The following is a 15,922-nucleotide window of genomic DNA, read 5'->3' as shown; positions in this document are numbered from 1 at the left end:
AAAAATCGCAGCCTTCCCTTAGCTATTTCAACTGTTTGCTTTATTTACCTTCCAAGTGATGAACTCAGTCATTATTTTCCATCAAGAACTTATGTAGAAAGTCGCACCTATATTTCGACTTTAGCACTTAAACAAATGGACGGTAGCGTGCAGAAACCCGTGCAATGCATCTGCAATTTCGCGAATATGTGGTGGCGTTCCAAGATAGCTGGCATGTCAGCTTGTTCATTGGCTGAAGGAATATCCCGTGAAGAGAGTCACAGGAAAGGCCGTTTCGCAAACGTCAATTTAACGTTGCGTGACGTTGCGCTGGGCCGCCATTGCAGACATTTTCCGCCATAATTTGTTGTGCGACGAGCCGCGCGAATTGTGCTAATAAGCGGCCATATGCTATGGTAGTCGAGAGGCATGCGTATCAGTGCATATTTCCTTTCATTTGAGGCCATGAAAATTTTTTGTTCACAACGCGTACTCATATGTAGCATTTGCATCGCTGTCGGATGGTGTTGGCATTTGTGTTTTGAACCACCATTGTTATTAAAAACACGTTCGTTTGAAATAATATTGCTTGAAACTAACAAACTTTTTGCAACTGTTTGCACTTTTCACTACAGCGTTTGTATCATAATCAATATTAATGAAATTTCCCGTCATCAAAGGCTGTGACAACGGCGACATTTTAATTTATAGAAAGATATCTACGCAAGGCGGTGCCTTGAAGTTGCCTCTCGCGGTGCGAGTAAGCAGTGAAGTGAACGATAGATGGCAGCGCCGGAGCTTGCGTCGCGCGAGCGGATACTTGTGGCGCGCACAACGCTATCGATATAAAGCTCCTATATATAAAAAGTAGCGCCATTCTTAGATCTTGCCGCCACCGTGCTCGCCCCGGCGTTTCCTCCTCGCGGCCTCCTGTCGCCCCAGCCTCCTCCGCTCCCCCATTGGCCAATCCGTGTCACGTGGAAGCACGCGTTGCGCTTTTGTATATTTTTTTCTTTCCAGCGCGCTCCGACTGCCATTCTCGGGCCTGTGCGACGAAAGTGCTGTACGCACAAACGGATCAAACGTGTTAAGGACAAGAACTTCGTTGTGATGGCATGCTGCTGCGCCTTAAGTTGCCGCAACCGACAAGGCGAGGGCAAAAGGCTTTTTTTGTTTACCATCCGGCGTGCGCAAACGCTTGGTGCACACTTGATATTTGCGCCGTCTCGCATCGTCGCGTTGCTACTTTCAAAACGGCATTATTAAGACTGACGAAGCAAAATCTCGCCTCAGAAACTTCTCCGCAGGGCGCGATCGAAGTTTTCCTCGGATTTCCTCTGGTAGCGCGTTAGCTGTCGTCTGCCACGGCAGGCCCGACGCAGGCGGCGCCACTGTCGATATCGCGCCTCGATCGCGCTGGTCGCGCCGAGCGCGATAGTGGAACGGAGGAGGAGGGAAGTGGATGGCGCTACTTTTTATATATAGGGGCTTTATATCGATAATATTCGGCCGCTTCTCAGCCAGACTACAGTTATGGCACGTACACACTAGCGGCAAAACGCGCGCGGCGGGCCGCCGGAGGCAAAACGCAGCAGCGGCAGGGCGGCCACACCAACCGGCGCCGCGCCGCTGCGGCAATCACGTGACAAACTAGACTCCTCTCCCCTTCTCGAACTATCCGGGAGCTCACGCGTGCAGATGATAGTATGAAACGAGAAACAAGCGGTCGGGCGGGTCCGCATGGCACTAGTTTCCCGCGCGCACGTCGCGGAAGCGGGCCGCTCTCATTGGTCTCCTTCATCCGCGGCACGCGGCAAACCGCAAAAAATCGGTCCAGGAGCGATCCCTGCCGCGGCTGCTTTCGCGGCGCGCGTCTTGCCGCCGGCGGCGCGCCGCGCGCGTTTTTTCGCTAGTGTGTACGTGGCATTACAGTGTACTAGAATAGTACACTGTAGCCAGACGATCGAGTCGGGCTGAGTCACTTGCGTTTCACGAGATAGCGATAACGCGGCCTAGAGCACGCGTTCATCATCACTAGTAAGTCGCTTATCTTGTCTCAAGGTAGAAAGCAAGCGCGTAGGCACCAGTATACATACGACGACTGACACCGTTTCCCGAGGACACGCATCCTAGCTAATGAAGCAGACGACAGATTGTGCACATGCAGAGGACGGAAACGAAAAACGATTTCGATGGAATAATCGTACGCATTGAGCTAGCTGCTTTATTTTTACTGGGGAGGAAAACTGCTTTGCTTTACCAAGAACGCTAGGTTCAATGCCTACATTACAGTTTCTTAGGCGAAACGTCAAATTTGCGTCACGTTAGCAAATCAAATCGGGGCGATTTTGTAAGCGTCATGCCTCGAAGAAAATGGCGGGATGTCTCGAATAGAGCTACAAGTCAAGCCATAATTGCGTATGTGCCATGAAAATCTCGCAGAGGCAAGCGTTTTCAGAACTGCAATGCAATCAAAGCTGGAGCCATATAGAAAGCCACGCTCTCGAGGACACGCGAGAGCGTCTATAAAGCCCACAGAGCCCGCAGCGGACGCTACACAGCTTTTGAAAAGCTGCGGGCGAACACAAGAAATCTTGCGTGCTCCTGCGTACTGCGAATGCGCACTGTCGCCTCTGCGGGTTTCTAGCGTGCGCATAGCTGTTGCGGGCGCCCAACTAAATCTGTCTACTGTTGGAATGATAACTGCCATTATACTGGCGGAAACGCAGTCGGGCCGAGACTGCCGGTGAAAATTCATCGCTTTCCGAAGCAACGGTATGAGAAAAGCAGATGACAAAACCAACGACGCCTTAACTCCACTCTCGCTTTCCAGAGCCATGGTCGCGGGGAAGCACATGTTCCTCTGTGAAATCATTGTCTCTCTTAACGCAAGAACAGTGCTCGCGTTTCAACGCGGCCGTGCCAGACCATGGGTGACGCCACTAACGCGTCGGAACACACCGCGCGTTTGCTTCGCGAGCTACATTGACTGAATGCACGCGGCGCTCACGGTTCGTGCGCTGGTGACGCCTGCAGCAAGAAAGTTGAAACCCGGTGGTGCGCTTACAGATGCATGACGGCGCCGCCCAGTAGGGCAGCTTCTTTTAAGGCGAGAGCCTTAAGGCCCGGATTCTGAAACACTCCTTTCCTTACTAAGGACGTCTTACACGCTGTAAGGCGACCTGGCGTCAATTCTGGAACGTCCCTTACTAAGGGGCACTAAGTTAGGGCCTCCTTGGTGCTTCCTCGCGCTTAGAAGCCGTCATGCTTTCTTCATGGTTCCTAACCACGCTTCTCTACCTGAATGCATGCTTCTCCTCAGGACTTAGCAGGCGGAACGCTCAGCTTCAATTAGTACCGTGCGCCGCAGGGGCGTAGCCAGAAATTTTTGTCGGGGGGGGTTCATCGGCCCGACCGGGGGAGGGGGGGGGGGGGGGGGGCAAGCGTCTGCTTTCCACAACGTGACGTGATCGATCATAAGTATCGGTAGTTTAAGCACACTTTATGCATGTATATCAAAGACATGGGACCCCCCCCCCCCCCTCGCGTGTGTGTGTGGCGCTGTTTGCTTGTGAAGAAATTAAGTAAAAAGTAATGTAAGCTCAGTAAAATACAGTAAGTACGACAGGTACAGTGGGCGTTTGGAGCAACCGTCTCTCATCGCGCCACTGAATGGACCAGTCTTCGAAAACGCATCATTGAGACGACCCGCCCGATCGGAGAAGACATAATTAATTGTTAATCTCCGTTAAGCGGAGATGGCGTCGACCTCGTCGGGGCGAAGTGCGTTTCACAAGTCAGGACGGCTATACGCGTGAAAATGCACGTGTGACCAGGCTATACCTACTCCCATAGCAATAGCTTGTTCGCTGCGTCTTTGCGCTAGAAAACTTAAATACGCGCAAAAACGAGTAATGCTTTTTTTTACGAAGCTTTCGTCGCCTTGCATTTCCTGCGGCAAGTGCATGGGCCGCTGTGTCTTCCGCTGTGTGCGAGCGTGCAGCCGTCATTTGCCTTTACGTCAACAGATTCAGAATTGTACAGAATATTTCACCGCACTGCATAGTTATGGCATGTGTACGCATTTTAAGTAGTGCGTGCGAGTCATTTCTGCTTCACTTAGGCCGGTGCAAACAGGAAGTGGCCTTGTACCTCACAGAATCTCGACTGATTGGTGTACTAGTGATGCAGGAATGAACTCCGGTCTTGTTCAGTGCATAGTGCGCATAATAAATTTCTCAGGACGCGTGAACTCCGACGAGAACTGTCAGCGCCTGCAACAAGAGTTTACTTACGCTGTACTGCGCACAGCAGTAATCCATGCTTGTCGGCGGTCTGTTTCGTGCATTCTGTTGCGAGTCGGTGGAATTTCACTGCTGGCATCAACCCTTTCGTGTGTACATTGCTGGTTTGGGATTCCACAACACAACAGCAACTACCAGCCTTTCGTAATTGCTGGTTTGGGATTCAGCAACACAACAGTAACTACCAGCCTTCCGTAGGGGCGCAATCGCAAACGAGAGACATTTTGCGCTGCAGACTATGGCTACGTTCACATTTGGGAAGCGGCAAGTGGGTGGAGAGGCCAAAGCGGCCGGAAAATCTTTTCCGCGCATGTCCAAGTTCACATTTGTTTTGCTACCACCGCGGCCGCGCTGCCGCTTTCGTCCACATCCATCTAGTCTGCGTACGTTTGTCGGCGTGGTGGCGCTGATTATTCGAGCGGTATGTTCATTCACTGACCCACCCGTCATCAAAAGTGATCATCTTGCGCAATTTCGCGTGTCATCTGCGACCTTCGGTAAGTTCCTCGTTGGCGTTCTGTAATTCTCCTCCCAAGGGCGCGGTAGCGCTGTGTCACAGGTTGCTGCCTATAGGCGTGATTATATTTCTTTAATAGCTTTTATTTACAAGTTGTAATAACATTTCATCATTTCGTATTATTTTCGGCGCCTCCAGGACACGAAAGCGGCAACGGGAACACCAAAGCTAAAACCCGGGCTGGCCCTTGTGTTGAAGCTCGCCGAAGCCTGCGCGTCCTATGTGAGACCTACGCTCCCAGTCTATCGTCGCGACGAGAAAAGCACCCCGCGACTTCTGTAACATACCGTGCACGTGCGAGGAGAATTATGGAGCGCCAACGAGGAATCTGCCTAACTATTGTCTTCATGGAAGTGGAAGAAGAAATGGCTTTTATACTTCTACCTACTTGTTTTCTAGAAATGGACAATGAATAAACGGAAGACAAGAAAACCTCGGAAACGGCAGTGGTGGGTTCGCCTGGCTTTGCAAAAGTGTAAGAAGTTGGGTCACGCCAAGGCTTCATTACCGCACCTCCTGTCGCGCGACGTTGAATACTATCGCGAGTATTGCTGACAGTACGTTTGAGTGCCACTCTTGTCGTAGAGCAAGGGGTGGTTCTTGATCGCGTCGATCAGCGTTACAGCCTACACTTTTGGTGCCATGTTCAATGTTAAGACCAGGGGCGTAGCCAGAAATTTTTGTCGGGGGGGGGGGGGTTCATCGGCCCGACCGGGGGGGGGGGGGGGGCAAGCGTCTGCTTTCCACAACGTGACGTGATCGATCATAAGTATCGGTAGTTTAAGCACACTTTATGCTTGTATATCAAAGACATGGGACCCCCCCCCCCCCCTCGCGTGTGTGTGTGGCGCTGTTTGCTTGTGAAGAAATTAAGTAAAAAGTAATGTAAGCTCAGTAAAATACAGTAAGTACGACAGGTACAGTGGGCGTTTGGAGCAACCGTCTCTCATCGCGCCACTGAATGGACCAGTCTTCGAAAACGCATCATTGAGACGACCCGCCCGATCGGAGAAGACATAATTAATTGTTAATCTCCGTTAAGCGGAGATGGCGTCGACCTCGTCGGGGCGAAGTGCGTTTCACAAGTCAGGACGGCTATACGCGTGAAAATGCACGTGTGACCAGGCTATACCTACTCCCATAGCAATAGCTTGTTCGCTGCGTCTTTGCGCTAGAAAACTTAAATACGCGCAAAAACGAGTAATGCTTTTTTTACGAAGCTTTCGTCGCCTTGCATTTCCTGCGGCAAGTGCATGGGCCGCTGTGTCTTCCGCTGTGTGCGAGCGTGCAGCCGTCATTTGCCTTTACGTCAACAGATTCAGAATTGTACAGAATATTTCACCGCACTGCATAGTTATGGCATGTGTACGCATTTTAAGTAGTGCGTGCGAGTCATTTCTGCTTCACTTAGGCCGGTGCAAACAGGAAGTGGCCTTGTACCTCACAGAATCTCGACTGATTGGTGTACTAGTGATGCAGGAATGAACTCCGGTCTTGTTCAGTGCATAGTGCACATAATAAATTTCTCAGGACGCGTGAACTCCGACGAGAACTGTCAGCGCCTGCAACAAGAGTTTACTTACGCTGTACTGCGCACAGCAGTAATCCATGCTTGTCGGCGGTCTGTTTCGTGCATTCTGTTGCGAGTCGGTGGAATTTCACTGCTGGCATCAACCCTTTCGTGTGTACATTGCTGGTTTGGGATTCCACAACACAACAGCAACTACCAGCCTTTCGTAATTGCTGGTTTGGGATTCAGCAACACAACAGTAACTACCAGCCTTCCGTAGGGGCGCAATCGCAAACGAGAGACATTTTGCGCTGCAGACTATGGCTACGTTCACATTTGGGAAGCGGCAAGTGGGTGGAGAGGCCAAAGCGGCCGGAAAATCTTTTCCGCGCATGTCCAAGTTCACATTTGTTTTGCTACCACCGCGGCCGCGCTGCCGCTTTCGTCCACATCCATCTAGTCTGCGTACGTTTGTCGGCGTGGTGGCGCTGATTATTCGAGCGGTATGTTCATTCACTGACCCACCCGTCATCAAAAGTGATCATCTTGCGCAATTTCGCGTGTCATCTGCGACCTTCGGTAAGTTCCTCGTTGGCGTTCTGTAATTCTCCTCCCAAGGGCGCGGTAGCGCTGTGTCACAGGTTGCTGCCTATAGGCGTGATTATATTTCTTTAATAGCTTTTATTTACAAGTTGTAATAACATTTCATCATTTCGTATTATTTTCGGCGCCTCCAGGACACGAAAGCGGCAACGGGAACACCAAAGCTAAAACCCGGGCTGGCCCTTGTGTTGAAGCTCGCCGAAGCCTGCGCGTCCTATGTGAGACCTACGCTCCCAGTCTATCGTCGCGACGAGAAAAGCACCCCGCGACTTCTGTAACATACCGTGCACGTGCGAGGAGAATTATGGAGCGCCAACGAGGAATCTGCCTAACTATTGTCTTCATGGAAGTGGAAGAAGAAATGGCTTTTATACTTCTACCTACTTGTTTTCTAGAAATGGACAATGAATAAACGGAAGACAAGAAAACCTCGGAAACGGCAGTGGTGGGTTCGCCTGGCTTTGCAAAAGTGTAAGAAGTTGGGTCACGCCAAGGCTTCATTACCGCACCTCCTGTCGCGCGACGTTGAATACTATCGCGAGTATTGCTGACAGTACGTTTGAGTGCCACTCTTGTCGTAGAGCAAGGGGTGGTTCTTGATCGCGTCGATCAGCATTACAGCCTACACTTTTGGTGCCATGTTCAATGTTAAGACCGGAAGTTTACATGCTAGTGTAGCTTCCGGTCGAGCAGAACGACTTGCCGCCGCGTTTCCGCTTCGCCATGGCGAAAAAATCGGTCCGAGACCAATTTGGCTCACCGCCTGTTTTTCTGCCTGTTTTGCCGCCTAGGCGGGCGGATTTTTGCAAGATTTTGCCGCTTCCGACAGCTTCGAGACCAAGTTCCTACGCGAACGCGGCCTAACCGGCACCTGAATGGAAGCGGTGGAAATGTATACCGGAAATTTCGACCACCTGGGGACTTTAACGTGCACCTAAATCTAAGTAAACGGGCCTCGAGCATTTTCGCCTTCATCTAAAATGCGGCTGCCGCATTTGTTGCGTCATTTGTTGCGCATTTGTTGCGCATTTGTTGTTTCAGAATGCGGCCGCCACATTCGCGCCCAAAACCTCACAGAGTGTCAAGGCCTTGACAAACACCGTGACAGTTTTTTTCCATATGCAGACATGATTCGCTGTAAATTACCAACCCAAACGGAAGCGCCCAGGAATGAAAGTGTGAAAGTAGCACCGGTTTCTTGAAATATGTCAGCGCGAAGCGACGAGAGAAAAGGGTGGGTTAGTGGGGGGGGAGGGGGGGTGTAAAAAATTTCGGGGGGGGGTTTGAACCCCCCCAACCCCCCCTTTGGCTACGCCACTGGTGCGCCGCCAACGCCGCGGTAGCCAGCCGCCGTGTATTGATGTCCAATTTGGTTCCGCAGACTGCGCTTTGTGCCGTTTCTTTTGTGACTCTGTTTTTCTGTGAAAAGCGAGCGGCGAGAATGACGGCCTTGCGGTACTTATCCGAAGACGATAGCTTCGAAAGCTATGCAAGGTTTCTTCGACGTGCAAATGAACTTCTTTACGGGACTGTGTACAAACCTCGACCCGACTGTGTATAAGCCTCGAGTCCAGTGCGGCATGTGATTGACACGCAGTATCCACTGGAACACTACAACGAAGTGGAGTTTCTAGCCCGGTATCGTTTTTCCAAGCAAGCTGTTACAGCCATACTGGCGGAGCTGCAACTGCATTGTAACACTGACAACAGAGGAGCTCCGCTACCTGCTCTGTTGAAGGTCGTCATTGCACTGCGTTTTTATGGAACGGGTGCCATGGAAACTGTTGTAGGCGACCCTGTGTGTGTATCCCAACCCTCTATATGCCGATGCATTTGAGATAAGACACAGCTGATATGCCTACGACTGCATCCCAAGTACGTTCGGCTGCCAAACGCCAGTGAGGCGAGGTCAGTCATGACTAAGTTCTATGCCATTGGAGGATTCCCCGGGGTTACTGGGTGCATAGATTGTACTCATATACCAATTAAAAGCCCCGGTGTAGACGGCACAGAAGAGACGGAGGAAGAACGAGCCGCACGCCTCGAGAAGCGTCGTAAGTACGAAGCGGCCACGCGAGTGGATTCAGATGGGGATAGTGCACGAAACGTGTTCAAGTCACTGGACGACAACCCCTTATCCTCCCGCCTCACCGACCATCGAGCCATCTCTGTGGCAATTTGGAAACAACAAGATGAAGACTTTCACAATAAATACGTTACACTTTAAAGATGTCTAGTCTTTAATATAATCATAACTTAACGAGAGGTAACAACCAAACTAAACATTCAGACGGACGAAGCTAAACAATAAAGATGTAACCATAGAGAGAACCAAGCTAAACAATGATATTAACCGTACCTCTCGCTACGCACACCCAGGCATAACTTAGTTAAGCCGCAGCCAATTTTTCTTCCTCCGTGAAATAAGTTTTGTCTGGCATGGCAAATACACACACACACGCATACACACACACGCACACACGCACGAAACAAAACGCAGGCAAAAAAAAAGAAAAAGAAAGCGACGCCTGGCCAACCGAACTGTCAGATGCTGCCAAAGTTGCTAGACTGAGCTTGCTTTCTTGCCATGTGCATCATTTTTCAGCAATTTTTACGTCATTAACGAAAGAAATGTTATTTATGCCCTGGTATAGAAGTAGACATGCAATTCTAACAGCGCCGGAAGTTTACTTTGGCAATTCATTACAAGTATGTTGCTTTTGTCGTAAGTAATCTCGAAACCAGAAGCCTGTAACGTTCCACTTCCTTTGGTGAGGCGCTCCTTCCGCAGGGAAAGTAAAAGGGAGCTTTTAGAATTTGCAATGGGCTTCAGAGGGCGCCTAACGTTTAGGTAGCATGACGGACTCCTTGCGTAAGGTAGGGAAACGGTCTAAGGTTAGGAGCATTTCTGAATCGGGGCCTAAGTCTCTGTGTTTCAAGGTCGCTGTGAGGCACAGAAAAAGTGAGCGAGCTTGCCTCGCGCCTCGCGTTTGCCTCGCGCTCGTGCCACTACTAGCGCGTTCGTCGTCGTCTTCCACAGCTGGGTCCGACGCCGCTCATCTGAGCTATGTATATTGGGTATTTTTGTCAACTACTCGAAGGCGTTCGACTGCATAAATCATACTACTCTACTAGAAAAATATTAACTGATGTTGGCTTTCGAGGCGTTTTTCCGAAATTTATAGAATCATATCTTCTGCACCGCATGCAACAAGTAGTTATAAATAGTCACGTGTCCGATTTGAAACCACCTAACGCAGGAGTACTACAGGGAAGTATTTTGGGGCTCTTGCTTTTTTGTATTTATAATAATTATTTGGTGAGAATTGATAGTGACGTCAAATTTATTGTATATGCAGACGACACTACAATTCTAGCAACTGCAATAGATGCTAAACATATCATGGTTAAAGCGAACAAGGTGCTGTCAAAATTATCATCTTAGAGTATCGCGAACTCGCTAACAATAAATGTTAATGAAACAGAGGCTGTAGTTTTTAGGCCAAAAAATTCAAATATTGACACTTGTACTATTGTACAGCTTAATAACTCCATTTTGCCCATTGCTCCTTCTTTTAAGTGTCTTGGCGTTGTACTTGTGCAACATTTGTCGTGGAATGCTCACGTGGAAATGGTAATGCATGGGTAAGCTCTCTCCGGTGACTGGAATGCTATGCAAATTGGGTTTCTTCCTTCAAGAAAGTATTAAACTTCTACTGTACAAATCACTGTTCTTATAATACATAAACTATTGTCATCATGTCTGGGGCGGTACAACGCTTTCTAATATCAATACACTGCATAGAATGCAGAAAAGGGCCGTCGGTTGTATCCTAGACGTCCTTTACTTAACGACAAATAGTCCTCTATTTTAAAGGCTGAATTTGCTATCTATGCCCGACATTTACGAAAACATGTTAATACGAAGTTATACGACAAGTATTGAAAAAAGCAACGACACCCTAAAACGTATGTCTAATTTCGTACCAAAGCATGTCGGTTAATACAAGGAACTCGGAAATATGGGAATTACTGAGGTCTAAAACAAATTATACCTATTAAATGCTATGTTTTCGAATACCCTACCATATAAACAGGGCAAACGTAACATAATGCTTTATTTTTTATCTAGTATAAACATGTATCTAAATGCACGTGTGTATGCAACGTTTTTTCTTTGGTGCGGTGTATTTCTTGTATAATATTTCTTTGTGTTTTGCCTTTGTACTATGCGTATCAAGGCCTTCTGTATATGAAGCTGTATGAACTATTATATTGTGTCCCATAAAGCTTGTGTATATAGTGTTGCATTTTTTTAGTGTTCTTGAGTTTTTTTTTCTAATGTATTTTCTGAGTACGAGCTGTACTTCGGAAAATTACTCAATTTGTATGTTATGTGCTTTACTTTTTTTCTAATAATTCCTCATTGTTATCCTGATTAGGGTTTCTTAGTTATTAGTGGGGACATTCTATTTTTCTATTTTCTTGTGATAAATAGTGTTCATCCTTTGTGGTTTTGTTGCTCCGTTCAAAACGGGGTCATGGACCACGTCAAGCCTTGCTGCTTTTTGTCCACGGTCCTCAACATCGGTTGTATGTTGGAATAAAATATGATTTGAAAATTGGGAGTACACAGTGATACATAGAAGAACGCAAAATAAAATAAAGGGGAAGCGGAATGCAGTAATAATGAAACAAACGACTTTGGGTCTACAGTAAATATGAGGTGGTGCGGGGAATCTGAGAAGGAGCAATGGGGCCGGCGCTAACGTTTACAAATGCAATTCTGTGCTTGCGTTCCCATACTGCCCTCACACTCAACGGCGGAGGGCGTTGAGGGAAAGGGTCATGGCGGCTCTAGGGAGGAGGAGGTAAATGCCAGCAGCAGCGCATAGGGGCGTGGAGCGAAGCGCGGTGGCGGTACTAGGGAGGCGGAGGGAAATCTCAGCGGCTGCGCTCATAGAACGCGTTAGAAATGGTGGCAGCACACTCGCAGACCACTCGCTCGCCTTGTATACGTCCCCGCATGATTTCATCGCTTCATTCCACATCGCTATGGGTCCAACAAGGCTTTGGCCTTCACATTCTTTGAAAGCTATAAGCATCCCCCTTAATTTTTCTGTAGCCCTGACTAAGAAAGATAACAAATATCTCCAGAGCGCGGGCAGATGGTAGGGTGCTTGATTTGTTATTTTATTCGCTAAATTTTTTCAGTGTTAGATCTCATGCTGGTAAGATGGCTGGTAAGATGTTAGCATAGAGTGTACGTAGATATGTTTGTATTTATATATATTACGCGTGTTCTCCAAATAAGTTTGTCGTAAGTAGAGCATTGTCGTCTTAATCACGTTATCTGTGTCTCTTTGAGGCTCTTGTTTCAACATGAGAATGCAAAAATCCTTTTTCTCGGCAACCACTTCACCGAATTTGATGTGGTTATTTACATTTAAAAGAAACAGTTTAAATGTAGTGACTGCCGGAAGCAAGTTTTATTTATGCAATGAAATTCTTCACAAAAAAATTAAATAAAAAACCGAAAAAAAACTCAAGTACCAAGTTTTAAACTATGTAACGCAGTAAAAGATATTGATATCACAGTACTGTGAAATTCATTTATTGCTACTAGGGCCTCTACAGCAGAAAACATGTGTACTACGCAACAGCAGTGCACCGCCCTGAAATATAGCACTAATATGCCAAGAAAAATTTCGTGGAACCCTCGTGGACATTGTAACTATCTTACGTCAGCTGTAACATAAATATCAAGTTTGTCCTTGCAGAATGACTTTTGGAATGACTTTGGGCCCAAATGACTTTGGGCTGACATAAAGCATTGCAGGATACCTCCGTTCACACGCTCTGTCAAGTTTTTGTCCATCAGCGAAAGAACCATTCCCAATGTATAACCAACTCGCCCAAATCGCCACTCTGACAAGTTTGTTTCGCTTTAGCTGCCCTAAGAAATGCAGGTTACAGGATAACAAAATCTTTTTGGTGCGCAGTTACGGCTTGGAAAACTGCCCTTACATTTATTTGAAGCTCATAGACTGTGTAAAAGTTTTGTATATAGTATCAAAATTCTGCAAAATCAAAATTCTCATTTCTACTAAACATTTTCTAGGACGAGTTGGTGCATAACTCTGAAGAAAACAGAAAGGCAAAAAAAAAACAAGGTTGAGGGGAATGTGCTCGTCCCGTCCTTGTTTCTTTCACACTTCTATTTTTCACCTGATTCGTTGAGTTGCTAAAATTTACCTTTCTCATTTAAATGCAACACATTATTTACAACCAGCCCAGTCATTGACTCATATCAGTATTGCTACCTGTTACATGTTTTTTAATAGAGAAATTGGTGTTGGCCCCGAGCTAAACTCTCTCTTAAGGCGTGGCGGCCACAAGATGAAGACAATATCAGCCTTTAGAGGCCCGCGAAAACAGAGAATGACTGGTTTCGGTAGCAACTTCACAGCACGTTCAACAACATGCTTTATGTGCAGTCAGTTTCGGTACAGCATAGTCCAAGGCCTTGTGTCTCGCATCAGCTATTTTTTGCGTCACAACACCAAACACGGCACGAAGGCACAGCGCAAGGCACTAGCACGAACAGATACTATTCACAGGCATACGCTGTAAAGATTGTTTATGCTATAAATGCATTTTCAGCAAGGAGCTAACAGCGTGAAAAACACAGAGATGTAGCTGAGTACCGCGACGCCCTTGCAAATCAGTTCCAAGAAGCCCAAACGTAAATTGGTTCGTTATTTACGTAAGAATAAGAGGTGGCAATAACTTCACGCACCTCTAAGAATGATTTGCTGGCGATCAGGCGAGCGCGCCCACTACTGAACAGCAGTGAACAAAAGCTCGTAAAATCAGGTGGATCCTTCAGCGTGGCAAAGTCAAATGCGTCAGTGATGCCGTAGCAGCTGACGGGACGGGGTTGGCGGTTCGCGCTACTATCAGCCCCTTCAACTGCGTGGCGCAATGCTAACGATGGGAAACACACCAATACAACACGCCATAAGAATGCTAGAGCAGCAAAGCCGTGAATCCACATACGTGTTAACTTTTGCGCCCAAGAGATGGCGCTGATACAAAAGTTTCTTTCGCATAAACTCAGTCTGCCAGCAACTCTGCCTGTGTATATATTCACATCGTTCCTATTTTCTTCGGCATTTTACAATATAGAGCACTGGCTACAATGTAGTGGTGTACTGGATGATCTCGTAGTATATACCTAAATAGTTTTCTTTTCTTGTAAAGAGTAACTGTCAGTTTCACAAATGCTAAGTTACACTAGGAAAGCATTCAGAGAGCCCAATTTCGTGATATACCGATATTTTAGTACTGAATAGCTCACCCCATCATTTCCCTGAGTGCAAAGTTATAAAGTGGTATGTTTGTAAGTCGTGTTCTTAATTGAATTTTTCCTATTTTTCCAGGACTGATGCTGGTGAACTTCAGCTGGGGGGTTTCGAACTAAAGAAATTCGATGGACTGAAAGTTAAACTTGAAGCAGTAAAGCATGGTGACTTTCTGATTAACACCATTTTAAATTCTGCTACAAAGCTCTTCAGGAGCGTCTTGAAGAAGACAGCTGAACAAATGATTGTCAAGCATGTCAGATCTTCTCTTAAAGACATAAACAATCTTTTGTCTGCGCAAGCGTAGGCTTAAGCCACTAGGTAATGTGATTATCGCTCAGGACTAAATATGTTGGAAACAATAAAGCATACTCTAAAAATCCAGATGTCCGTTGATCATTTCATATAAAAGGATTCTGTGCAAGCACACGACGAAAACGCTATATATGCTTCGAAAAAAATAGGCACTTCGATTGGAATATTCTAATAACTTCGATTCTAATAAAACAGCTCATGACGGCTCCAAACAACTCATAACTGAGACCACCACACAGAATGATGCCTCCACACTTTGCAAACACAATGCTTGAATAGATGAAATGGCCTTGTCTCCGTGCTCTTGTTATCAAATAATTTCCCATTCCATAATTCTTCTATATTTCTTTATTCTTTATTGCATGCATGCATTCGGCCCCTACTGATATCAGCTGAGGGCTAAGTATTTGCGCTTACTATTTCTTTGTTATAATTCCTCAATATTTCAATTCCGAATAAGGCGTTCTTCCAAATAACCGATAGTTTACTTACATGAAATCATCTGCGTTTATCGGGCTAAAGAATTTTGACATCTGTTCGTCAATAACTAACTGCTTAGACCGAGGCCGAGGGTTTAATTCCGGCCGCTGCAGCCGCATTCTGATGGGGGCGGAATGAAAAACAGGTCATGTCCCTTCCATTGTGTGCTCTTTAAAGAACCCCAGGTGGTCAAAATTACTCAAGTGTCCCCCACTACGGCGTGTCTCGCATACTAGACCGTGGCTGTGGAATGTGATAGCCTTATCACACGCTATATGCTTCGAAAAAAATAGGCACTTCGAATGGAATGTTCCAGGTCAGGAAGTTGTCAATTGTAATAAAACAGCTCATGACGGCTTCAAACAACTCATAACTGAGAGCACCACACAGAATGATGCCTCCACACTTTGCAGCCACAACGCTTGAATAGTTAAATAGCCTTGTCTCCGTGCTTCTTTATCAAATAGTTTCCAATCCCATAATTCTTCTATATTTCTTTATTCTTTATTGCATGCATGCATTGTGGCCCTACTACGCAATGATGCTGAAAATTATGGCCACTTCGAACATAATTGTTTTATAACCAAGGTGGTAGATAGATAAGACTCGAACTAAAATTCAGGAACGGGACATTGAAAACACCCGAATAAAGTTAATCTGCGAAGTTTATTCGTACATTAATTTTTGGGGGCATGAACCTAAGTCAATGAAAGGTAATAAAAACCCCGACTATATCTAACCCACCGCTTTGGCTTATTTTCTTCTAAGAAATATGACATCCGGAAATTTCTCATGGTTTCCTCGTGCATTGAAGCTGTTTAAAGGGACACTAAAGACAAACAGGAAGTTC

The 15,922-nt window shown here is 46.7% G+C and overlaps 1 protein-coding gene across 3 annotated transcripts in view; it reads left to right on the top strand.

Moving 5' to 3' along the window:
• The window catches only part of LOC119437508 (uncharacterized), a 444,678-nt gene extending 430,017 nt beyond the window's left edge, over positions 1 to 14,661 (top strand). For all 3 annotated transcript variants that reach the window (XM_049660630.1, XM_037704517.2, XM_037704518.2), the window contains exon 3: positions 14,356 to 14,661. In XM_049660630.1, coding sequence (XP_049516587.1) covers positions 14,356 to 14,584 — 229 coding nt within the window. In that variant the 3' untranslated portion in view covers positions 14,585 to 14,661. The remainder of the gene's footprint in view (positions 1 to 14,355) is intronic.
• The last annotated feature ends 1,261 nt before the right edge of the window (positions 14,662 to 15,922 follow it).

The sequence above is a fragment of the Dermacentor silvarum genome, chromosome 1 (assembly GCF_013339745.2).
Source record: "Dermacentor silvarum isolate Dsil-2018 chromosome 1, BIME_Dsil_1.4, whole genome shotgun sequence".
Classification (NCBI taxonomy): Eukaryota; Metazoa; Arthropoda; class Arachnida; order Ixodida; family Ixodidae; genus Dermacentor; species Dermacentor silvarum.
The sequence above is the reverse complement of the archived record's forward strand: the minus strand, read 5'-3'. Positions and strand labels throughout refer to the sequence as shown.